A 27000-nucleotide genomic window follows, 5' to 3' on the forward strand; every position below is an offset into this window, starting at 1 on the left:
CGGCAAAGATATGGAGACTTCAGTGGGAACTGCGGCAAATCCGTTGATTTCTTTACAAAAACACCCCAACAAGAAAAAAGAGGATAAAGGAGCATGGTCCAGACCGACCCGATTTACAGACTAGGCAGCAAGTGATGAGGACGAGCTTACACCTTCTCCCGCTCTTGTTTTGAGAAACAGAGGTGGCTAACTTGATGTGGTGAAGGAATGTCTATTACTGCTTCCCCTGTTAGCTGTTTGAACACAGGATCTGTTGGCACAGAGGTCCTGTGGATAACGACAGGGGTGCGAGACCCAAAACATTTCTCTGAAAAATACAAACAGCCTGAAAGTTGCCACAGTCACTTAGACACACGTGGCAAAACAAATTCCGGCAGGCTTAGCGTTGCTCAGCAGCTCGTGACGGCTACAGGATTGGCATATTGTGTGTTGTGTTATTTTCATTGAGTCTGGCTTCAGTTCGTTTGAATATCAATATCCACCCTAAAACAATGAAAAGATAGATTTTGCTTGTCGTAATCCAGAGACCTCACTTTGAACAGTTATCTTCAAAACATGTTTGGAGGTTGTGATCACACTTTGATGTGTTCATAAAGAATGTACTCCTGTACATACACAATGTGTTACTGATTTCACTTAATTCATAATGAATGGAATATGTATCACTTTATGAAACAGAGAATAAAGATTTCGCTATTAACGAGGCCTGTGTGTCCCTGTTCCTAAGTGCACTCGTTAAATAGCAAAACAGATTAACAGCAAATGTTGAATTTCAGTTTCATTAATAACAATGAATGGCCCGCGGTTTCTCACTTTTCAGATTTTTTTCTTACATAAGGAATTGCTGTTACATAACTGTATCCTTTAAGCATGGTATCTAAAGTGCCATCTTGTTTTTTCCACCCTCCTCCGTGTTTTTCATAATGCCACAGACAGACACTGAGAGGAAGGGAAGGCAACCAAGGACAAGTGTATTACATGAGGAACAGAACAGAACAACAACATTCAGCTCAGTCAGCTGTCAGCCCTTGTGTCCATTATGGTTCTTTTCATTGTGACTCACAGATCTGTCCTTGTTTTGGTCCAAGCTTTAGGTTTTTGCATTCAATTATTTCACACAATTATTTCATTCATTAAATTAAACATATTATAAATAATTCACTTGTGTGCCATTTCTAGCTCTTGTAGTTGTATTGTCTAATATCTAATATAATTCATTTTAACAGCAATTACTTGTATTTACATGAAGGAAGTAAAGGAGACTTTGATGTTGAGTTTGAAATCAATAGGAGGGCACTGGTGCCAAAAACAGCACTGTCACAGTTAGTTGGTGAAGAAATCGTTTTAATCAGAAAGTAATAGCACACAGGTCAGTTAGTTTACACAGTTTAAACCAACAAATACAGAACCTTTTGGCACCACTTTAAAAATAAAGCCTATTTGATGAATATTTCAATGTTGTATAAATACCTTTATTAATGTTTTTTTCCTTATATAGCAAAGTATGTGGACACCTGTCACTTGTGACATAATACATGATTCTGACAGAATGGGCATTTATGTAAAGCCAATGTTTCCAACCTTTATTTCAGTCTCTCCACATGGCTGCAGGGATTTCATCTCTTCTAACCTCAAGAGCATTAATCAGTTAAGCCTTGGCTCACAGTCGACATTTTAGTTCATCCCAAAGATGTTGGATGGGTTTGAGGTCAGGACTCTGTGTAGACCAGTCAAGTTCTTCCAAAGCAATTTGGAGAAAATTACAAACCTGGAAGAACATTAGTGACTAAAACATCACTTTATTCTATGTCTTAAGATTTCAACTAAGGGATCTTAACTTAGGAAAAAACAACCATGATTAATGTCAGAGTACAAGTCTGCGTACTTTTGGTTGCATAGCCATCCAGGCACAAACACGGCTCCGGAGGAGAATATCAGAGGATATTTAGGCTAAAAACGTGGTGTAAAAGACACCGTTTCAAGTCGAATTTGAATGTCGGGGCTTACAGACACTTGGATGACACCACAAGAGCAGTATGGAGGCATTTTGTGTTTTTATTTTTACGATTGAAGAAGTGGCCTGAAACTCCAAAAGTATTTTGTGGACTAAAACACTTCACCCACCCCTCCATCGGTATAGTGGTGAGTAGATAATAAGTGAATTTTCATGTTTGGGTAAACTATCCCTTTTAATGTATTAGTAGGTATCAATGTATTATATTATGTAAATATATGACATTTAGTTTTAGACTTTGTAGAAAGCAAGTCAGTCACTAATGATCAGAAATGTTAATCTAGTATTGTAAAAAGAAAAGTTTCAGTTGTTCAACTGCATTGATCAGGCTGTGCTGACGTTAATGTGACTAAGTAGTGTGTAATGAAACTAATTTGCCAGGAGGTGGCAATAAAGCTTTCTGAATCACTCAGGCACAAGGACTGACTGACACAATATATGTGACATAGATTGCAGAAAAAAAGAAAGAAAGAAATTCTATTACTAGATTATTTCTTCAGTCATGCTGTTTCCAAGCAACCTGTCTCATCTTCCCGTTGAGCAGAGTTTCATCTTCTCCATATTGATGCTGCCTGTGTTTGCTGACACATCCATCGCTTGTCCCTGCAGGTAGGGACTCTGTTTTCCAGGCCTATGGATAAATGTTGGCTTATGGAGCTCCAAATCATCCCAGTAGGTATCTTCAATAATGTCTCTGCAGCCTGTGACCTTCGCTATGCCCACTTTGGGTTGGAAGACTTTACTCTTGTATCCCTCCGGGTGGTATGAGAGACGCTCCTCCCCATCACTTTCATTTTTAACATACTTGGCCTTGTCATCATCATCATCATCATCATCATCATCATCCTCATCATCATCATCAGCGATGATGATCAGTTCAGCCTGGATGTCTTCCTCCTCATACTCAGCATTCTCATAGCCCATGAAAATCATTGTGACAGGAGCTGATTCTAGCTCATCTACCAGGTTCAGAGAAGAGGTACTCTCTGCACAGAAGGGTCTGTTAAAATCCCTTGAGCTCTCGATCAAGGTATCAGGGTCACCTTCAGACTTGAGGCTGCCAAGTGAAGGGCTATGGCTATCTACAGCCCTGTAGACCGGTTGAATGGGTGCTGGCATTTCTTCAGACCTGGCTTTAATTGAGACCAGAGCTGCTGTGTTTAGAATGCTACCTGTTGTGTAGTTGGTGAGTCCTTGTGGAGTTTTAGCACTAATGTCAGGTTGTGGAATTACACGTTTGTCACTCTTTGATTGTTCTGGAATGTGGAAGAAGGGCAGCTTGGTTTCTTCTCCAGATTTTTGGAATCTTGTCATGGAGTCTTGTTGGACGAGGCTAGGGCTCGGGGTCTTGCTCTGGGTTTTCCATCCCTCTAGGTCGTTTCTATGCTGGTTTTCCTCTGTGAGGACTTCAGTGCCGGTTCTGGATGAAACAGCACTCTGGGAGGGGCTACGGCTGGGTGTTGGGCTTTGCGTCTGTGTTTGATTTGGTGTCCTAGGTGTTGAAGGCCTGCTGCTGCTTTTGTAGGGTAGAGAGTAGACAGGCTGATGGTACTGCACCTCTGTGGGGATGTTCTTATCTGTAGCCTGACGTAGCAGCTCTTCTACCTCTGTGGTCGTCATCTCTCCAACTGCTCCACTGTCCATTTTGCTTCCATCTGGATGCAGTGCATAAACAGACTTGCGCCCGTCATCGTACACTTTTAACCCCCTTCCTTGGATAATGTCTGGGGTGATAGATGCTGTAGAGACTACTTGGCTTTTGCCTGTTCTCTTATCATGCTCCACATTGATCTCCATCGCAAATGTAGCTGGAATGGAGAAAAGAGGAAGATGAAGATCTCTGGACAAAGACTGAAGAATAAATATGGTTCAATGACATTTTTTACTGAGAATGTCTTTGTTTTAGATTCTCAATTAAAAAGGGACAAACACAAGTGATGCACATTACTTACACATCAGATCAATGTAAGACTATGCCCTGTTCGACTATCAGGGTCTTTTTGAAAATGTCATCATTAACAGATTATTGGAAAGAAAATAGATGATAAAATTAACTGTTAATTGTGGCCCTACATCAAATAAGCATGGCTTGATCAACATGAAATCTCTACTGTTGAATAGAGTTTTTTATGTAAACTATCTTGCAGATAAAACCTAATGTGGAAATAAAAATAGTCACAAACAGCTTTATTGATATCTCTAGGGGTGTCCCCCAAGATCCAATGCTAGCCTATTTCTTATTTTAAACCAAACTTATTCCCATCTTACTGCCAGATTTTGAAAAATATATATAAATTCATATTCTAGGAGCAGACACAATTTAAAGAGAGTCATACTACAAGTACTTGGGTATTTGGGTGGATATTAGGCTCTCACATAACGTGCATATTAGGAACATAGTGAGGAAATTAGTTAAAAGGCTGGGTATTTATTACTGACAACAAGGCTCACTTGTACTGTAACGTAGACTATGGTGACATTACTTATAAGCATGCTGCCCCCTCTGCCCTGTCCAACTACTTGTTCTGTACACATCACTGTGTACTTCATGATCACATTTCCTGGCCTTCACTAAGTCTTAGGATGCATCATCATTGGTGTACTTTTATCTGGAAAGCCATATTAGGTAAACTCATATCTTTGTAATCTCCTTTCACTCACTTACTACTGCAATGGTTTTTGCTCCAATAGTTGGCTGCTCTACAAGGTACGCAGGATTTACTTAGAACTTGGTAGAGCAGCTTTTTACTCCAGAACTCAGGGTTTCTTGACTGTTTTCATATCCTTTACTTCTATAATTTTGGTAACCTTTAAATGTTATGCTATCTTGGCCAGGTCCCCCTCTAAAAATGTCGATCTCAAGGAACTTCATGGTTAAATAAAGGTTAATTTAAGTTAAATTAATAAATAAATAAAGTAATCCAGTGTGACAATATTCTAGGTTGTCTATATGTAGATCGACCTTTTGGATTTGTCTGTTACGACTCTGATGAAGGCACAGTCATATCCCAACATGAGTCTCCTTGAACTACTGAAAGCTACAGTGAGATCTAATTTCTTCCTTCGAGTTTTGAAAAACCAGGAGCAGTATTCAGTCAGATCCAGCAGAAAGCTCAAGAGTGCAAAATGGATGTCTGCACAACAATGAAGCTGAGAGACAAAGCTGTGACATTGGTGGTGAACATCAAAATATGTCCGAAGCTTAAATTGTGCTCCTTATCTATCCCACTTGTCTCTAGTCAGATTTTCAGTACATTAACTTGACAGTTGAATGACTGGTCAGGAAAGCATCCTATATTTTTCAGCCATTCTAATAGTTATATGAGACTTATACCTTTCTTTGTTTCTTCACTTCCAGGCTTACATATAGGAGGGGTTTCTGCTGGTGTAAGTGGGATGAATGATGGGATATCTGGGAGTGGTGAGGGGAGATGATGTGTCACATCTGAGAAGAAAAACAATGCCCGTGAAATACAAGAAAACATGCTAAAAGTCAAGATTTTTAATATGTCGAATGTAAGGATCTTGTATACCAAGGTGTCAAATCATTCATTTGGTATGGTTTATGACACAGGTATTAATCATTTATCATAAGATTTATCTTGCCGATGGGGACATAAATAACATAGTAATGCTCATTCCTTTTCTTGCTGAGAGCAGGACGTTCACGTGGATATCAATCTCATTGAGATGCAGCATCTCATTTTCAAGGGGATCCTAAACATCAGGAAACAGCTAGTCCGTTTCAGTCACACCTCTAAAGCCCACTATTACACATTGTATCTTGTTATACATGAACAAACATGTCAAAAAGACTATTTGTGCTGGGTGAATAGACAAACTGTAGTTTGTGAAGTAATCGCCCCAACTCTAAAACTGCAAACTGCTGTATTTACATGGTTTGTTATATATATAACAATCACATTTGATGAACTTTAAACGTGTTGGTAGGAGTAATTGTAAACATTGAACAGAGCCAGACTTGCATTCCCCACTCTTCATGAAAAGAGATTGATATCATATGAACATCTTAACATCTCATCTGAAAAAAGTGAGCAAAAAAAACATGGCTGTCTGAGTCTGAAGAAACAGTAAAGATGAAATGAAGTATTCAAGATTGTTAGTATATGTCAAAAATGTCAAATCTGACATAAAACATAAACCATAAACATATCGTTATTAGATGACTGGATACTCTCAGATCAATTAATATGTTAATACAGCTTCGTCTTACATATCATGTTAATATTCCGGGAAAAATGCTGTCACATCAACACATAAAAATTCAAAAGAAATGTTTACCTGCCTGGTAATCTGCATTGAGCTCCTACATGTGAAGACAGAGTGGGGTCAAAGTGGTGACAGCAGCAGGAAGTCATCATCACAGCAGTGCTACCGAGCAATGGTGTTAAGCATCAGCAGTCCAGTACTGCGACATGTTAAAGTCACAGTTATTCCACTGTGTCTTTAAGACTACATACAGGCAATGGTTAATCATGCATATTAGTCCTGGTACACTGCACACCGACCATGTTAGAAATCCATGTACCTCCCACTCTAATTAGTCAAAGCACCCCCCCTGTGAACCAAAGCAGACCCACGCAGTTTAGAGAGTGCATCTTATTAGAAATAGGCAGAAATTAGAGGAAATGCCACAGGATGCATAAGGAAAGTAGAACATTATCAGATATGAACTCAGTAGTAAATATTAATAGAAGGCCCTTGGATCTATTAGTTTACTTGAAACTTCGGTTTGTTTGTTGTAAAAGAGTTTGTTATATATTATCTGAATTTTCTACAACATCCAACATAATTATACAAATATTGTGTTTAAGCTAATGCATGCAGTGGACTGTGTTGTGTGTATGTAAGTTTTTTTCTGACTTCAGGTGACACACATGTTGCTGTGATACTCTCGATGGCCAACTGGAAGTTACAGTGAGATTATCAACAACATGAGCAGGCGGCTCGGGAGGTAGAGCGAGTCGTCCACTAACTAGGTTGTTTGTTCCCAGTCTCCACAATCCTCATTCCAAAGTAAGAAACTGAACCCCAAAGTGGGATTGACGTGTGACAGAGACAGCGCTAGGCAAAGATGCACTGTAAGATTGTGTGTGTGAATGGGTGAAGGGCAAAACTGAACTGTAAGTTGCTTTGAGTCTTCAAGAAGATAAAGCGCAGAATAACTTACCATGTTGTAGTTTTGTTTTGTTCATGTTCAGTTGTAGCAAACTGCTAGTATCTATAGTTTATCAGAGTTGTTAAGAAAAAATACACATGCAGACACGATGGGTGACACAATGGATATGAATACAGTTGCAAACTGTATAATAACGTTAAAGACACAATAATAATGTGTGTAAAAATATAGAATTGTGTAATAAGATTGAACATGCTGATGGCGCCGTATCATCCAGCAACAGAATGTGGTGACCTGTCAGTTATGTGCAAGTTATGTGCACTATATCTCTATTTCCTATCATCTGTCTACTAGAATTATATTGGTGACTGTTAAACCTTTGAGCTCATAGATCTGTTATTAGAGCTGACCAAACTGGATCAGGTTTCATCATCTTAGAACCTGAAGCAACATGCACGGACCAATCCACCCCCCTGAGCTGAGGCCCCCAACTGGTACGATATATTTGCCCTGGGTGTTGTCTCTCCAGCTATTTACAGGCTCTCCTGCCGTATAGCTGAAGGTTGTTGGAGCATTTTACAGCCTGAAATAAATACCTGCAGGCTTAAAAAATCATTAAATCTTAACTTTTATTACATTTTGATATGCCAGAAGGGATCTAATGTCTACAGTGAAAAGGAAACTACAATGGTTTTAAATTGGTGTTGTAGTACAGAAGTTTGCCCAGCTTTTCTATTTAGCTTTTTTTTAATTATCATTTAAGTGTCATTGTCACTTAATTGTGTAAAGAGCTAAAAGCAGTGATCTAACTTTTTCTCAGCAGGACGTAATATTTAACAACTGAAAAGCACAATTTCCACTGCAGATTAAGTGAACAGGGTTTTATATATCAGTGACTGTATAGGCAACATATCTGGAAATGTAGGAGGAGCAGTATTTCAAGAATACACAGCCATGTTGGGACTTCACTCTCACACCAGGAATCGGTAAATAGCAGTTTGTTAATACCTTATAGAGGACTGTTAGATCATCCTGCTTCATTGCCTCAAGGTGAAAAAATATTTGAGCATTATTAGAAACCATGATCAGCAAGGAACACAGCAATGTTAGTACTATTACAGCAAGCAGAGGCAGCCAGTTGATTTGAGCCTACCTTTATGATGTCCTCAGCGGTCCTCTCCACCTCTTTTAACCGCTTCAGGACGACTTCTTCATTGGCAGATATGTTAAGCTCCTGATCCTCCAAGGTCTTAATCTCCTCCTCTTTTCTGAACAAGAGAATTATAAACTGTATTGATTACAAGAACAACATTTTCAGCAGGTTTTAACTACCAGCAGCAGTCGATAGTGTATAAACCAGCAAACCACACTCACTTCAGTGCTTTTTTCCATGGCATTCTGGGTAGTTTTACTGTGTTTTCTTATAATGAATTTCCAACAGAAACTGATTTAAAACATGGCTTTGTACTTGGATGTATAATGTTCTGCTGTGAGGTGTAGAGCTAAATATCAGGTTAAGTGTAATGTAATGTTGGCAGTTAGCTGTAGCTACAAATAAACATTTTCAGTGGATCATTTTATTGGCATATTTTAATATATTTAATAAATAATTTCTGTACCCATAATATTATCTTTTCAACCTGATTAGAACAAACCTAGAGGGGTCCAGTTTTTCTCACTTAGTAAGCAGGTAGATCTTTTTTCTGTTCTCTGTCTTTTATTAAGCTTTTAATGAGGAAGAATAGTAAACTCACTGCTGAGCATATTGAACAGTTCAATATGGGGAGCTCCACTGCGACAAGCTACTGAAACTCAAATGTGGATCTTGTTGCTATCAGTGTTTCATAACCCAGTTTGTGTGATCATTCTGCTGGTTTTGCGTTTCAGAGTTTGACCTGAGTGACTCAGAAGTTTCTCACTATTATAATGTTTTAGTCAGCGTGTCTGTCTGCTCTGTCCAGTGTGGGCTGTGCTGTGGGAGTTTAAGAGGGCAGGTTACCTGAGGATGTGGCTCTGCAGCTGATCACTCTGCTGCTGTTCATCCTGAATCTGAAGCCTCGTGGCCTCCTGTTCCTGCTCTGACTGCTGACTCAGGCCGTCCATCAGCCAATGCTCCCTCAAGGCTTTCTTCTGTTAGTCAAACACACCAACACACAGGAACCTCAGCTTTTTATGCAAACATTATTGAGCATTGTATTTACATTTTAAAAGTTGTCTGTGTCACAGGGACACTTACTTTGTTCCCCCTTCAGCCTAGCCGCCATTCTCTTTCCTCAAAGGGACAGTTCACCCCAAAATGAAAATGAACTCATTATTGACTCAGCACTATGCCGATGGAGGGGTGGGTGAAGTGTAAGAGTCTACAAATGTTCGGGTGAAACACTTCTGGAGTTTCAGGGGTAAACAGCGTTGCAGCCAAATCCAATACAATTGAAGAAAATGGCGACCACTTCTTTAAATGTAAGTAAATGACAGGAAAAAAAACATAAAAGGCCTCCATACTGCTCCTGTGGTGTCATCCAAGTGTCCGTAAGCCCCGGCATTCAAATTCAACTGGAAAGTATGTAACTTAGACGATGTTGAGCCTAAATATCCTCTGTTACTGCTGCAGTAACTAGGAGTAGGATAACAGAGGCATTTTATGTTTTGTTCTGTTGTTTTTTCTATATTTGAAGAAGTGGTCCCCAGTTACATCAACTGTATTGGATTTGGCTGCAACGCTGTTTACACCTGAAACTCCAAAAGCGACACACACGTCACGCACTGCTCCTGTCCACTAGATGCCCTCAGAGCTTACCTTACTAAGTAAATGAGGTAAGTTTAGGCATATAGCTCTACAGATTGGACCATAATGGTATCACAAGTCTTATTACTGTCCACTAACTCAGATGAGAGAAGATAAAAGCTGGAAATAAAAATGTTGCTCATGCTGGTGACTTTTCCTGAGTTTTGTCTTTCAGGTTTTTTCACTGTCCTACCTTATAAATGCCTGTGGTCTTAACTGCAGTATCTGGATCGTTTTGCAGGTAACAAAAGGTATTGACAATCATTAAGCAATTCAATTAAAAACAATTAAAACAATAAAAAAAGAATCTAACTTGGGGCAGTAAAAGACAGAACAACGAGTTTCACTGTGCAAAGCACTGGGGAGTTCGAATGTCATGTCATTTGTTAAAATCCGACTACTATTTGGGGAGCGTCTTTGTTTGTTTTGACAAGATGATATTATATATATAAATGCAATGAAAACATTCACATAACTTTTATGTTTTCATTTCATTGTGATTATTATAATTATTATTTTGTTGTTGTTTCAATTTATGCCCTTGGGTATTTCTAAAGTATTGTCTTATTTATTTTCTCAGCCGTTACATATAAGATCTACTAAACCACCATTACTTAGTTGAGGAAGTGTACACTTATCCTACACACGTACCCTGTGACTGACGGATTGAGTAAGGTATCTTCATCGTACATTTAAGTTGCAGTTAGCTATATTGGGAATCAGGACCATGTCTCTTTTAAATCCCTTTGAGTTCCAGTTCAGTCCACCCCTCTGAACCACGGCTTCGATGTGGATTGGTAAAATTGTCTCTCATTTCACACAAGCTGCGTCAACACTACCTTCGAATTGCCAAAACCACCGATATGAAAATGGGGAATCACAACAAAATCAATAGAAACACCTTTCAGTCTGGCGGTCACCTAATTAATGAGTGCAGCTTAATAAGTGCTTTCTTGTAATGTCCCAACTCTTCTTTTATTAAAAAGGATTTCAGATGGCTGGAAATGTGAGTACATAAGCAGAGGCTGTGGGCCAGAAGAGCTTGACTTTAACCAAAATACAGGTGAAAATATTAACAATTTAATTTGGGCTGGAATGGAGTAGCTGTAGGTAGAATAAGAACAACAATACCATGTTATATAAGGTTGTGTTATTGCAGAGGGACTCCTGGTAACGTCTGTGGTATTCGAGTCTGGTCTTTTGTGTTTGTGCATAAACAAAAGCAGTGATTCTATTGAGGCAGTAAATGAAACCCTCATCCCAGTGTTCATCCTGGGGTCTTTATAGTCTCTGTTCTGTCTTTGAGGCACATTTCTACATCTGTGGTGTTCCTTATGATGTTAGATGGAATAAGATGGTCAAAAGTCAGACACATATTGTGCATTACATTTTCACCTATTAGAAGTTTTCATGTCATCATAAAGTTACCTTTATATACTGGAGTTTCAATTTCTCCTCTTCGATCTCTCTCCTTTTCTTGGCAATGTCCTCTTGGATTCTCCTCTTGTCCTGCAGGGGTAAAATCCAAACACAGTGCATCAAGTGTAAAATGTACAGCACGGAAACTATTTCATGCGTTTTATTCTCGTGCTGATACATTTCAACCTTCAGCTGACAGCTGGACACCAGCAGCCATAAATAGCTGAAAAGCAATACAACCTTCATGGCCTGACCCCATGTACCTGTTGTTTGTGTGTATGTGTGTGTGTGTGTGTGTTTGTGTGTGCGTGGCCATCTGTTCACTACAACCACTACCACTTTCCCTGTTAATGATCACCTCCTGTGGGTGAGCTAATCCATTTTAAATGAAGTTAGTGTGTCCACTGGACATTTAAAATGGACATGTTTGTCCAGCCTGGATAACCACAGACAAACACACTACTTAATGGCTTAAATCACTCACTCGGCATCAAAACACAAGCCCTGTGTTTGTCGATGTCACACTCAGGGGTTCACTGTGGCTAAAATCAGCTCATGGATCCTGGATCAGTGTGGGCCTATAAGCCCCAGTGAAAGGGAATCTCCCTGATGACGTCTGCTGGTATTTATAGTCCAGTCTCTGTCTGGGCTGGACTCAGTCAGGCCAATGAAAACCATTGTATAAGGACAACTGGCTCCATGATAATTAACTGAGAGAGGACAACTGATCAAATAAACCCTGTTACTCATCAAGTTTGTATTCCAATTTCACTTATCAGATGGGAGGGATTTTAAAATAAGTCCCATTTGTCTACAAAGCCCCACCACTCACATCACATTCTCAAAATGAATATGAACAAGTTCACTCTTAAAAATGTAATGTTCTCCTTTATTTTTCAGCCCAACTGAAATCTCCAAAGTTGCTTATTTCAACTAGAAAATATTGAAAAAAAAGTAATTTGAAATACATTTCATAAAACATCAGACATAATCCTCCATGTATTGACTTAATACAATTGTGTTTTTTGCTGCAAAATCACTTGCAGTCAGGGACTGAGTAGACAAGAAAACGATGGCATTCTTACTGGTATATGTAAAGTCATCATTAATTACAAAAGGTCCAACAGTAAGCCTAACACCTGTTTTTAGATGTTTTGAAGCCACTGTATATTCTGTATTGAGTAGTTGCAATGGTATAAAAGCTAAATATAATTCAATATTATAAACTGAATTCTAGATGTTTTGTGGAGCATGTGATTAACATTTACTGACAATTCCGATAAATATTTTACACCTTTGCATCTCCACTGGAGTTTAAATTAATATGTGGTAAATTTAATTAATCACAAGTTGCCTGTGGAGCAGTAAAACTGTAGTTTATGAAAATGGAGCAAGTGCTGCATCCACTAGAGTTTTATTTTCTCTCAGTTTATGTCTTTATTATAGTGCTTCAGGGGCTCCACATGAGCCCAGAATCCCCTCACCGCTGTGTTTGGAACTCAACATTGCTCAGAGGTAATAAGAAGGTGCTGCTGGGTGCTATCGCGGAATCAGCTGGTGTATCTTTAAGTTGTTAAGGTTGTAAATGTCGTCTCTCGTGATTACACAGCAATGTTTCATCAAAGACCCATTAGTGCTGTCTGAGATATTGGGTCAGACACACGCACGCACGCACGCACACACAGAGAGAGAGAGAGAGAGAGAGAGAGAGAGAGAGAGAGAGAGAGAGAGAGAGAGAGAGTTCCTTGATTACATCTTAAATGAGGGTAGTTTGTCCTCATGCTCCTTGCATTGTGTTGCCAGAGGAACTGACCTCCACAGTTATAGCAATAGCTAGAAAGCTAAAGGTTTTCTTCTGCGGCTCTGTCATCCTGCAACAACACACCCACACTTTATATTTTCAGACTCTGCTTGGAAACCAATCCTGATTTAGTGGTGCATCATGACATTCTCCCCGGCCTTAAGATCACTGGGATGCATATACAGACAAGACATGATCTCCACTTCTACCAAAGATGATTAGCTTGACAAAGACATCTTTTTAACAGCTACATATTGCTCAGAAATCCGATGTCCTTCTGCATATGAGCCAAGCCATGCACTATGCTGTTTAAAATCATTTCATAATGGCTTGAAATAACAAAAACGACCACTGATAAAATAATGTTTTGTGAAATTGAAATCAACTGGTCAAAAATATTTGGTCATCTTGTATTAATATCGGTGATGAGGGAGGAACAGTAAGCCCCTACCCAGAAGGGACCTGAGGTCAGCAGATGAGCCAACAGCTTCTTGCAGCCAGATGTACGACACATGTGCACACAATACACTCTTCCACAGCTCACAGTAGAGTTAGCAATAGAAAGTGCCCAGGTCAGAATCCAAAAAGTCTAATTCCATATTGGATTACTCTGCACCTCATGCTTTACATTCAGTACCAATGTTCTGTGGAATTTGTGTCTCTTTAATGTAGCAGAGCAGAAAGAAGGTTGGGTGATGCAAAAAGGAGCAAAAAGCTCCAGGTTCGATGGAGAGTGGGGATAAATGTGAGTGTATTGCCCTACCGTTTAAATAATATGCTCACAATTTGTCTTACTTACTAAATTAATACTAAAAAGCCCAAATGTTGCCTACACTTTCCACTGTTCGCTTGTTTCTCTTTTCCTTTCCTCTTTTCTCATTTCCATTTTGAGATTTGTCCTTATGTCATTGTCAAATGTCATCTATATAAATACAGACAAAAAATGATATTCTCATTAATAAAGAACCGGTATTATTCATTGACTGCATTAATACTAATGTAGTTACAACTACATATTGTAGCATTGCAATAGTGGAGTAACGTGAGTCTGAACACAATCAACTGGTACTTCCACAGAATTTATTTGGATTCTAGCTTGCTCTTGTTACTACCAGAGGCACAGGACTGGTCCTTACCGTGATGGCCTGGAGCCTCTCCTTCAGCAGGTCGGCCTCGTCCATGTCAGCCTATAGGAAAAGACAGAAACCATGAATTAGCTGGACAGGAAGTAAGAGGACAAGGTTTAAAACTCTTAAGTCAAGATCAAATTTCTACATCTTTCCAGATCAGAACCGCGTGTAAAAACACATCACAGATCCTATAATAATTCTATCAGGCATTTAAGCAATGTGAAGCCTGTGAAGTAACACAACCCGAATATATTATTGCATCCCACATATAGTCAATGATCAACCAATGTTATGTTTTTAACAGATAAAACAAGATGAAATTGTGAATTTGTAGGGAAATATTAATTTGTTTGTTTTATTCTATTGTCTGTTTAAGAAAATTATAAAATTTGTAATTTTTCAAATTTGTAATTAATTTGATTCATTGCTGTAACTAGGTAAACTGTTTTATTATTTTATATTACTGTTGTTGCTGTTATTATTATTAATATTGTTATTATTCACACAAATCTATAATATGACTGGAAGTCTAGTATAGTCAAGTCATATATGTATTATACAGTAAATGGTCAAATGCATACTGGGTCAAACAGTGTTTGTCTCTGTTACCAATGACTGCGGCACATCAGAACACACAATATGTATTTGAGTAAATCATCTTTGAGAGCAGGAGGGACAGAAAGATAAGTATCATGTTTGTGTCAGATGTAAGTGACATGTTTGCTCCAGGCCTGAGTGATGGCTCCATGACTGGGGAATGTAACATGGCTGTGTTGTGTTAGAGACAGTATATCAGACGTGAGCATGTCTGCAGCCTCACACAGGGATGATGAAAAGAGAGGACTAGGTTCAGGAAGAACTCAACAGGACACGTCAACATCAGCAAATGGTGGATGTCAGGGGATCCAAGACTCTATTTCTCTTTCCACTCAGGGAGGTACGAATACAAAACAGAGCTGAACCCTGACAAACAGTTTCATCAAACTTATTCAGAGGGCTGTCTAAGTCCTATTGATGGAGTTGTATCTGTTGAGGAATATATGGGGGTGCTGTGGGAGAAACCTTCAGACTTGGGTGGACAATTGCTCATGTTACTGTGTTGGCGTTTGTATATTGTTCCACCTTCTGGTCTCCTTGATGCATCAAGTCTACATTCAAATCCTCTGCATAAGACATCAGCTGCTGCCTGAGTTCTCCTTTCACCAGCTTCCAGAAAACTTCCATAACAGTATCCTCTGTGGATATTCACAGAAAGGAGGATGTTGTCCAAACACCTGTCCATCATGGACAACATCTCACACAGAGTGATGCTGGTTAGTCAAAGACTGACTGACTGCAAGAGGTTCTTCCTTCCTCTAGAAATCCAGATATAAAATCCCTCCCCTCTCCTCACCCACTGAACAATTTTTACAACTTCCACAATATATTGCCTCGACTACTAACTTGTGTTTAAATTCCTCCTCCTTAACTCTGATCACTGTTTTGCCACCTTTAAATCAGTAAATTTGTACATTTTTCCCTTGATTTTTTTCTCAAACACAATTGATATGTTTGGACCTATGTGCAGTATCATGTCGCATAAAAGGGTCCAATGATGTTTAACTTTACAACCTCAGTAGCAAACATACATTCATTAAACAAGCAGCATTACATATGTAGCAAAGTCTTTTTTTCAATTTCTTTAGTTTCCTGAAATATAAACACACGGTTATGGTTGTACAGGACAACTATCGGCTCCTCAAAGCACCTCATTGAAGATCTATGATACCAAACCATGGTTATTTAGCTTCTGACTGTCCCAATTCCAATATGCTGTGTTTGTTAGAGGTAACTGTGGAAATCCAGACAGGATCAGTTTTTATTTATTTATATTTTTTTATTTAACTGACATTTGTAATAATACAATAATGCCAAGAACAATTAGAACAGGCCAGTTAACAGAATCGAATGTCAAAAGCAGAGACAGTGTGTGTGTGTGTGTGTGTGTGTGTGTGTGTGTGTGTGTGTGTGTGAATGTTGCTTTTTTGATATAACAATAATAACAGCAATCGGTCAAAAGAGTGCATTGGGAGGGACGTTCAAGAAAATATGATAAAATAATAATAATAACAATAATAATAATACTCTTATTATTATGACAGGACCAACAGCAAGGTTCAAGTGACCAAAAAAGGGGTTTGTTGTGATTTAGTTGATCAAACTGTTTATTTAAAAGAAAGGCAAGGTTCCCTAACTAGTTTCTTCTAGTACACATAGTGTCCACAACCTTATGCAGACATAGGCTGCTGTATTTAAGAAGACAAGTTTAAAGTATTGCAGGGAGAAATAGAGGAAGCAGAAACCACTCAAGTGAGCTGCAGATGAAAGGCTCTTCATGTTGCTGCATGAATCATAAGAGCTCCAGAATGTCTTCAACATAAGACATCCGGGCCCATCCTGTCTGGCTTGAATTGTTGTGGTTTGTCATGGTTCCAGAATTAACCCACCCGTTTCCAAAAAATGGCAAACGATAACCACACCAGAGTGAAGCCAAGTTTGAACAGAGAAATCTACAAGAAAGACTCTATTCCTGACACTCCTGAGACAAGTGTTTGTCTTTCACAATCTCATCATCCGTCCCTCCACTGATCCAAATTGTAATCTGTTTCAACAATGATGTCTTTCAACGGATGTCTTTCCTCGGATCCAACAAACACTTCTTTGCTGCATTCAGATACTATAAAAAGGGCATCACTTATAGGATCATTTTACAGGCACGGAACTGGTAAGCTGCCAGAGGTACATACTGTCGGAGATATCATGATCCTGAGTGATAAATAAGCAGGGACATGTTTATTTATGTAGTGCTACTGTTCACACTGCTAGTAGCACCTGGGCAGAGTACATTTCATCCTGTCCATGCACACTTCCGGTTGCTTCCTCAGTATATCAGAGGGGACACATGGGTTCATGTCCAGTACAACTAAAAGTGGAGGTCAGACTGACTCCATCAAATGCTTGACATCTTCAATAGCTCCTTGTCAAGATAGATTGAATGCATGAAGACGTAGCGATGTAACAATACAAGTCTGTCTCGCAGCAGTGGTATAATGTCCCTGTTGCCCATCCCCATGATGTGGACTTTGTTGATCCGGGTTATATCCAAGCTAGTATGACTCTCCTTTTTATAGTTTTACTAGTACTGTCGACTGGTAGCATTACAGGGCCCACACTGGAATTGTCAAGCCCTGATTGAGAATCTAACCAAAGCCTTCTGTACAAAAGGCAGTGTTCCACCCACACAATGTTCTGATGCATTAGTGATGATAACAATCTATCAACCTAGACCACAACTGCCAAAATGGAATTACATGCAAAAAAAAGCTTAACATATTCAGATATTAAATATATTATTTCAGTTCATTAACTGACTACATGCTGAGGGAAAGAGGAAACAAAATAACTAGTAGGGTTTACAGTTTTAGAGAGGATGCCCTTAATAGTCCACACAGTCCCCACTGGTAGCTGAGAGGGAAGGGATCACATGCACTCTAGTCTGTTCTAAACACCATATTGTATGTGAGTAGGTGGATATATTTTTGTACATTCAATGCTCAGCTCTCTTATACACCCACACACACATATTACCTCAAATCCGCCTTTCAGTCACACATGACAAACACAGGAATAGCTTTCGCACAGGGAAATTTTGCATTTGCTTCCCACCAAATAACATTCACCTCAACTTAAGTGTCAGAAAGTACTTCTCAGTGAAAGCTGTTGTAAACTATGTAATTATTTCTTTGTATGATCAAATAAAATACTCTAATCAAGACTATTTGGTTACAGCTCCTCAACCATCAGTAATGTTCATGCTCAGAGTGAATACTGGGACTGGCACATACTGAACCACCCACCCACCCCCAATGATTTTTGCATTCTCTCTCTCTCTCTCTCTCTCTCTCTCTCTCTCTCTCTCTCTCTCTCGTCTTTTAAATTAATATACCCTAACCACTGTATATCGTGTCCTTCAGAGAATACAGGTGTCTGAAGAAAGGTTCACATTTTGACATTAAAACTCAAAATATCAAGCTATAGTCAAAAATATTAGGCTCTCCACATATTTACCTTGAAGGGCAGGGAGGTCCGAGAACAGAGCCATACCGCCAAATATAGCAAATACATTTATTATACATTGTGTATTTGTGTTCAGGTCGGCCACTAACTGACTAGAAACTGATCCTTTCTGATACATAATTCTCTCCTGTGTCACTGTTGTTTCCACTGTCTGCACCAACTCATAAGGTATTCACAAAGCCCTTAAATATGACACACATTTTTCACTGAAACGTGTTATACTTGTGTGGATATGACTTCATAGCAACATAATTCTCTCAAAAGATTTTGGATGGAGTTGCAACAGTTGCTTTGTTTTTTGGAAGGCACTTACAGACAATGTCCTCTGGTAAAAATCCTCAAATCCTTTAGGCCATTAGACCATCAAGCCTCCAGACACAAACTCTGTTCCACCAAGTCCCCGCTGTGTAAACATTATACCACAGCAACCCTTGTTGGTTTTATGGGTAATTCATCTGCACAGTACCTGCAACCGGTCATTAAGTCCTTCTAATCTAAAGAAAAACTGCAAACAAGTTGCTTGTGTTGTGGAATTTGCTGTCAGCATGACCCTAAACCTGTTTGTGAGGTCTACTAGCTTCAAGAAAAATGTTTTTTTCACATGATTAGTCAAAATGAAGGACATTTATGAAATACACAGTGGTTAAACCATTATATTACTAACTCCACTGTCTGAAGAAAACAAAAAAGAACTGATTTATGAACCATACCGTTTCGCTTGCTGGCGCGTTCTACCACTACTTTATTACTTACCGTCCAATTATCATATAACAATTTTGTATTATTATCAGCATTATAGTCATTTCTAATATTCTTACTGTTGCTGCCATAACTGATGTTGTTATTATTAATAACATTATCCCATCTATATGCATTATTATTGTCATTATCACAACCAGTCTTTTATTAAATTCGGCACTTACACAACTGTTCCTACCACTTTCCTCCCCCTGACCTTACAATGCAAAGGATCATGAGATAATGCATGCTGTGATTTGGTGCGATACAAATTAAACGGAATTTAATTGAATTGAACATGATCTGTGATTTAATGTTGTCTAGACCCTTGACATCCATTGCACTTCTGTCCGTCCTGGGAGAGGGATCCCTCACATGTAGCTCTCTCTGAGGTTTCTACCTTCTTTACCCTGTTAAAGGGTTTTAGTAGTTTTTCCTTATTCTTGTTGAGGGTTAAGGGTGAGAGGATGTCACATATGTTAAAGCCCTATGAGACAAATTGTGATTTGTGAATATGGGCTATACAAATAAAATTTGATTGATTGATTGATTGATTGAATATTTAGGTTTTGTGCTGAAGAGTGATATAAAGCCTGGCACATGTGCTACATTTAAATGATCTCATTGGTAAATCCTATACCCAGATTTGAGAGACAAAAGGAAGACAGAAGGAGAAGAGACTGCTGACAGTCATAGTGCTGGTGAGCTCGTCCACCTGTTGACACTATGGAGGCCTGATCCAGCACTGCTGAAAATAGAGACGCTGCCTGGCTTGACTGTGGACCAGCCTGACACTGTGTGCATGAGAGTCAGCAGCAGGTGACGCATTGTCCCTGAAAGAGACCTGATGGTGGGAAAAAAACCTAAACACCTGCCAGTCATGTGGAAAACACAGGGGGTCACACGTGCACAGCCTGAATATATAAAGCCACGTGTGAAGTAAAGTCAAACAACTTGATTTACACAATCCTGATGTGTTTGGGGTGTGTTCTTGGCCAAATACGACAACTGACAGGGGCTAAAAGAGAGAAAGAGACAAGCAAAGCCCAAATCAAACAGGAACACGAGGGAGAAATGTGTTGACAATAATTAGAATGGGCATATGCTAATAAAGGACAAAGCCAAGAGAGCTGACGCACATCGGTTGATGTTACTGCAGCACAAGTGTTTGAAAGTTATTTCCTTGCTGTAGTAGGTAAAAGGACAGTCACTAGCACAACCTCCGCATACTGATTGAGCAGTTTGCCAAAGATTCTTGGCTTACTCCCTTTCACTTGCCACCGCTCCCGTTGAAGAGCTGCCTCATATTACATTCAGCAGGTGGCTGAGGTGGACAATGGGGATGATGTAACCTGTGAGTAGCCAATTAGCTACATTTTGAGGCTACATTTTAGACATGGAGTTAAAACAATTGTAAATAAAAACAATAATAATAATAATGATGGTAAAATATAATGACATTACTGAATATAAGGTAGTTAGAGAGATATGTAAATGATGAACGGTGGCTACTTTTTCAATTCTAGGACTGACTTAGAAGATATGAAAGACACAGTGATGGTTTTAACATTCAAAAACAAAAAGATGTTGTGTTTTATATGGTTCTAGTCTTTCCTCAACACTCAAAATTAGCAGCACATATTAAAAGAAAAAGAAAACTCTTCCTACATTCAGTATCTCATACAAATGCATACAGAAAATGATTTTGTGGGTGAAAGTTAGAACACCTCCACACCTCTAGCTGCTCTCTGAGTGGAGAAGATGCTGTGCATTGTTATACATTTGGATATTTTGAAATATTTGTTTTCTACAAAGGCAGCCCTGCTGTCTGATGATGTACAGTCCTGGATGCTTCCCAGAGAAACGCTTCGGGAAGTTGTTTGATGCAGCTCTTCATTACAGGTGGGATAGATTTGTTTGCAGACATTTGTATGGCTGTTCCTTTTATACGTGTATGGATTTAGAGTAAAATGTGTTCTTGTTTTTTTATTTTACATTTTCCTCCTAAAGTAATTTGACCAATCAGTCAGCTCTGTTTCACAGGTTTACATGACACACGTACATTTGGACGTTGTGCACATCACATTCTCAGCACAGACTAGCAGGGAGCCATACTTGCAGCTGTAGTGTTTTCTATTACAAAAGCAACCTCTTGAAAATGATTCTGTTAAAGCATAAAAGTTGAGGAGTGTTTTGAGTGTGTGTTCTATGCCTGATTATAGAATGTGGCCCTGACTGAACAAAGCTCAAACAGGCGTTTTACTGCCCCATGAGACTGGTGCTGCAGCTGTGGATGCCTCACACAAACTTTGACGAGCTACACAATGTGACACTAATGTTTTAAATGTTTTCAAAAGTACGCTGCATGCCATTTACAGCCTGTCATGTAAGTGATGCATGATTTAGTTACAATCATTGCACTGCATACTGTGAATGTCACAGCGCCATGAGAATCACATGTCATTTGGATGAGTCACTCCCTTCTGTCATCAAACCCATAGGTTTTGGAGGTGAGTTGTGTTTTTTGCATTGTTTGGATTGGGTTTATAATTCCAATTTACCAGTAACATAAAGCAATGTATCAAACTGCCTTGGACCCTAGTCCTTACATTGTGACTAACTTCAGGCTTGTTCCCAGCAAGTCTTATGATATAAAGAAATCGAGGAGACCATATGGGTGAGTCCTCACATACAATTTGTACTCTTTCTTTGTTCACAGTCTCGAGAGATCTAATAAACAGCTCTTAACAGGACTGTATCGTGTGTACCTGCTGTGAGAGTAAAGTGACCCGAGGTCGAACCCTTCAGTGGAGATTAGCAGCAGTTTTACATTTAAAGCCTTCCTCATTGGCAGCACTGCTGTGACATATTCGTCTGCCTATGGAGTTTGGATTAAATCCCTTCAGGTCTTTCTGTCAGTGCTCTGGCCATGATCCATGCTAGACCTCAGCTCCAGTGACATGACCCTAATACCTCCCTGTCTGTCTGGCCACTCAGCCAAGGTCCTCCTGATGTCTAATCCCTGCTCCTACGCCCTTAATCTGATCTCTGATGGATTAATAGCTCACAAACCAACAAGGGATGCCTTCATTAGACCGCAGCATGGTGTGGTAAACATCAACTTATCAAGGTTGATATTGGCCTTTGTAACACAGTGATTTAGTTGCATCTACTTAATGACTTCAAATGACAAACAGTATCACCACCTCTAACTTGACTTCTTGCAGCCCAATAACCAGTTGTCTTGATTCAGATAATTATGTTGAATTCTTGAGCCACAATGGATTTTATCGAACACAAATGGAATGCATCTTTTATACACTCTATGATTGAAAGGTATTGCTCCGGAAGTATCCATGCCTAATTCGTTCTCAAGACTTGTAAATTGATTTCTATCTCCTTTCATAATTTTCATGCTGGGAGCAGAACAAGCTGTTTGCATAATTCTTTGATTATAGCTATACACAATAAAAAACGATTGGCTGATTCAGTTGATGTTGCTTTTATAAATATTAAGCTTTAGTATTAGCAAACAGTCTATTTACAAATATAGCAGACACAGCAATATTGTTCACAAATGACATTAAATATTTTTTCTATCATTTGAAGCTGCTCCAGTGGTCTTCTCTAGAGCCACTGCTTGGCTTGTCCATACTGGGCTACTGTATTGTAAAATATGACACTGATACTACAATATGATACTACATTTGCTAAAAATAAAGTTGGAAAGTCATTAATGAAACATGCGATTGATGATCCACTAATTGTGCGACATCTCACACCAGGATACTGACTCCTAACAGACCACTCTGATATGTGTAGTATTTCATAGGGACACTTCATTGCTGCCTAGTGTTATTTGCATGTGATTTAATAAAGGTAAACACATTAGGCAGCCATTCATAATGGGACTCCACTGGAGTGTGGCACTTGTCAAATCAGATGGTGCAGATTCAAAACATTTGTGACCTGATGCCTTCAGATGGCTGCAGGGGCGTAAAGTTCCTGCTTTAAACACGATAAATGTTCAATTATTTTTATGCGGATTTAAATTCCTCTCTTGGCTCCGGTGAAATTCTGCCTTAGCTTTGCATTAGCTCAGTTTATGTAGTTTGAACAGACCAGGATCTGAGATTACTGTTTGACACATTTTGCACTATAATGCAAACAACGTTTTTGTGCTGCCTCATGATTGATGAAAATCACAAAATTTAAAGGAAAACTGTTTGACATAGAGTTAATGTGCTTAATGGGAGGTGAAAACACCTTTTCCAAATAAGAAGCACACATTTAACTCACATGACTTATTGGTTGGTTGTTGTGTGGCATTCGAATCATTGCATTTTTTTGTCAGAATAAAAAGATGGCAATTATTAGCTAACATGACACAAAAACGTACAACTGCTCAACTGAAAAAATGGCTGTTCCTTGTAACTCTTATTTTGGCAGCAAGCATTCTTTTTTTGTGAGTTTGTTTCCACTTCCTCTGCTATGTTTATTACAGCCATATGTAATTACTACCTTAATTACGACCCCTAACCCGCTTTATATTCACTTGACATTTTTATGAAAACACTGCTTATTTCTTTTATGAAAAGTGCAGATGACAGAGCTGGAATCAGGAGGGGTTAATATCTCTTGCTCTGTCTAAAGTTAAAGAACTGTTGACTGGTGATTGCTAAGACATAGTTCCAACAATGAAGACCCCTAAAACCATAAAGGTTTCAATCAATAGTCCATGTGGGTTTCATTTTTATATTTCTGTTTGCTTGCTGACTAATTAAACAAACAAACACAAAGTAAACAAACAAGGTACACAGTGTTAATTAGTGAGCCATAGGGGTGTTGGTAGGTGTATGTCTGAACTTTGGATAGGGTCATGCTAACTGTGCAACAGTATATCTCACTCTAATATTATCTCCCTTATACAAACATATTTCTCAACATTTCTTGCTGCTCTGTTACCTTAAAGGAAATCTTTCTCTCAACCCTCTGGAACAAACATGAATAAAAACAATACATCGTTTATCATGTGTTTACTTTATATAAAGAGGACAGCAGTGTGATTTCTGCTCATGATGTATGTGTGAAAAGAATCTTTCTACTTTGTTAGCGTCTTCCTCTGCAGCTCTGCCACATGTGCTGAAGTGTTGATCTGACTTGGATGAGTGGGAAGGAAAGGGCACAGGGTGACTGGTTCTCTACTGGCAGAGCAGAACAACAGCATGTATGTGGGAGTGGGAGTGTGTGTGTGTGTGTGTGTGCGCGCGCATACATTCATCACACCCACAAACTATACATGCATTTTTACAGTCAGCTTGGTAATCATGCTTTGTGTTCTAAATGTCATTTCTGAAGCACTCATTTCTGAAGCTGCTCTTTCCGTCTATGTGTCCATCTGTGAGTACAAGGACTTGTTAGTTTGAGCCAGACCCCTGCTGGGATGCTGCAAACAGCCGACAGCTTAGAGGTATTAAAAGATTATAGAATTAAGAGACCCTCGTTAATTTTAGCTCCTTACCAATGACAAACCGTTACCCCTGGATAACTATCTAATGGTAGAAAGTATGAACAGAGATCAGTTTACAACGCAACGGTTATCTCTGTGCAGGGTAATCTCTCTGAACAGCCAAGAGTATACACATGAGCAAAACCTCACAGCTTCAAATAGATGCTCGGAATTACTGTGGCAGAGGCAAACAGTGACAGTGATAGAGAGATCTACTCACCGGGTGTGTGTGCGGTGTGTGTCCTCGAGCAGGTTATTATAGAGCGTGTGAGGCAAGGTACAGCTCACTCTCACAGTGTATCCAACATTACTGAGCCGGGGGTTGTGTCGGGAGATTGTGTAGAGTGAGGCTGACTCTCTCTCGCTCTCTCTCTCTCTCTCTTTCTCTCTCCCTCTCTCTATCTCTCTCTCTCTCAGTCTGTCACTGAGCCCAACCATTTGCTTGAAATAACTGCCGAACATTGCTCCACAAAAATGCACACATGCACACACACACAGGCACACACACACACACACACACACACACACACACAGACACACACACACACACACTTTAATTAGGGTTTATTTTCCTTGGATGAGAGACTTTCTCAGATGTAAGACATCCATGAATGTTTGTTTTTTAAGGAACATCTCTGTGCTCCCACAGTGGCAAACCATTTGCCAAGCTCTGTTAGGTAAGCAGAATCCATTTCTGTCCAACAAATGCTTGCCAAGCATTGTAACACCAATCTATTCATAGCAGTATTTTTTCTTCAAAACTTCTCCTTGATTGATTGTAGATTCTAGACTTCACCTATAGTGTGTGTTGCTCTGAAAATATGCCAATATAAAAGTAAATGTAAATACAGGTAAAAGGGTGATTCACTGCTTAGGAGATGGCCTTCTAATAAAACGTTTGCATCTATGCTGTAGACAGGTGGGGAAAAATCTAAATTAGTACACGTAGAAATACTGCAGCACCCAGAATGCACCGGGTTGCCAGGCCTCTCTCCTAGACAGAGATGGAGGGGCTGTACTATGAAGCTGGTTCAACCTACTCTGAATTGAACTAGGTAAGTAGAGAGGAAACAGTGTGAACATTTTGTATCACTATTATAGTGACCAACATTTTCAAGGTCATCAGTATCAATATATATGTTATAAACAGAAATGAGACTCTTTTCATTATTTATCTAAGGTCAACAACTTCATTTAGGTTAAGTGCAGACGTCAACCCATAATGTCAGACTCAGGACAAATATCAGTGTTTGTTAAACGCACGCAATTTGGTGACAGTGGATGTTAGCATTTGTTAGGTATGGCCAGAGATGACTAATTATTTGTAATTATTTTTATTATTTTGTGGACAGTTTCCACATCAATTCACTAAGGCTTGTGTGGTGCATTACTCAGCGCTGGTCAATAAGCAACCCTGCTCCTCTGCTCTTTTCTAATCACTAACACTAACACGTAGAACTGATCTTACACACCAACTGACACTGTCATGGTGATCTGTTTTAGTTTGGTGTTTCCTGTTTTATTTTGTAATTCTGATATTCCTCATGTGTCTTATTTTAGTCAACTTTCTGCCTTTGTGTTTCCCTTCAGTTTTGATTGTTTCCCTTCATTAGTTTCACCTGCTTGTCCTGTACCACCTGTTGCTAGTTTGCCATTAGTTCAGTTTGTATTTCAGTCAACTTCTCTTCGTCTGCATTTCTACCTTTGTCTCTGCCTGCTTCCTGATCTCTGATCCTGCTTTGTATTCCCTGAACTGGTTCATTTTCACCTGTTTGTTTAATGCTATGCCTGCCCCTCATTTATATTTTACCTCTTTTGGGGGGGGGATTGGATCGGCCTCGCTCTTGCATCTGGGTCCACCTGCTCAACAAACCTTGACATATCACATTCATTTAGTTATATCCATAATATTGGATCATGAATCTGGATCATTCCGTTCAATTTAACCTTGAGGTCCTGCATGGGTGTGTCTTGTCATGTCTCATGCTGTGTGGGGCAGGCGGACTACATGCACACAAAATGTTGGACTTTAAAGGTTAAAATACGTGTCTCAAACTCTCGAGTGAATCAAACAAACACAAAGTAAACTTCAAATACTGGACGGGTCCTAATAACTTCTGTTTAGTGTTGGTGTTTATTGTTATAGTGCAAAGTGAGTGCATGTCAGCAGGGGAGGGAGGGAGGGGGGAGACATGCGGCAGGGTAACACAATACGGAACAAGGATACAAGACACGTAATGTGGTAATTAAAGATTAAATGGTAGAAGTAACCGTTAGGAATTTTACCACAGCATACCGTGAAACCGGTAATGATTTCATCTCTAAACGTAGGTGCATGTTATTTAGTG

At 39.3% G+C, this 27000-nt stretch overlaps 1 protein-coding gene across 1 annotated transcript; it reads right to left on the reverse strand.

Moving 5' to 3' along the window:
• Positions 1-2064: 2064 nt before the first annotated feature.
• On the reverse strand, positions 2065-25090 carry LOC118098725 (palmdelphin-like). The gene is made up of 8 exons (XM_035142808.2): positions 24873-25090; positions 14296-14346; positions 11368-11448; positions 9154-9284; positions 8308-8422; positions 6317-6341; positions 5349-5459; positions 2065-3822 (listed from the first exon to the last, which is right to left on the reverse strand). Exons 2-8 carry the CDS (start codon positions 14338-14340, stop codon positions 2540-2542), a joined length of 1791 nt encoding a protein of 596 aa, XP_034998699.1. The 5' UTR covers positions 14341-14346; positions 24873-25090; the 3' UTR covers positions 2065-2539.
• Positions 25091-27000: the final 1910 nt, after the last annotated feature.

This window comes from Hippoglossus stenolepis, chromosome 19 (genome assembly GCF_022539355.2).
Source record: "Hippoglossus stenolepis isolate QCI-W04-F060 chromosome 19, HSTE1.2, whole genome shotgun sequence".
Lineage (NCBI taxonomy): Eukaryota > Metazoa > Chordata > Actinopteri > Pleuronectiformes > Pleuronectidae > Hippoglossus > Hippoglossus stenolepis.

What these genes read in the sequence shown, in the direction of transcription:
- LOC118098725 (XM_035142808.2), bottom strand. Translation starts at nt 14,340, where the DNA reads ATGGACGAGGCCGACCTGCTGAAGGAGAGGCTCCAGGCCATCACG. An exon ending in CTGCAGAGCCACATCCTCAG is followed by an intron (nt 8,423 to 9,153) that starts GTAACCTGCCCT and finishes TCTCTTGTTCAG; the next exon opens with AAAAGAGGAGGAGATTAAGA. An exon ending in CAATGCAGATTACCAGGCAG is followed by an intron (nt 5,460 to 6,316) that starts GTAAACATTTCT and finishes TTTTCTTCTCAG; the next exon opens with ATGTGACACATCATCTCCCC.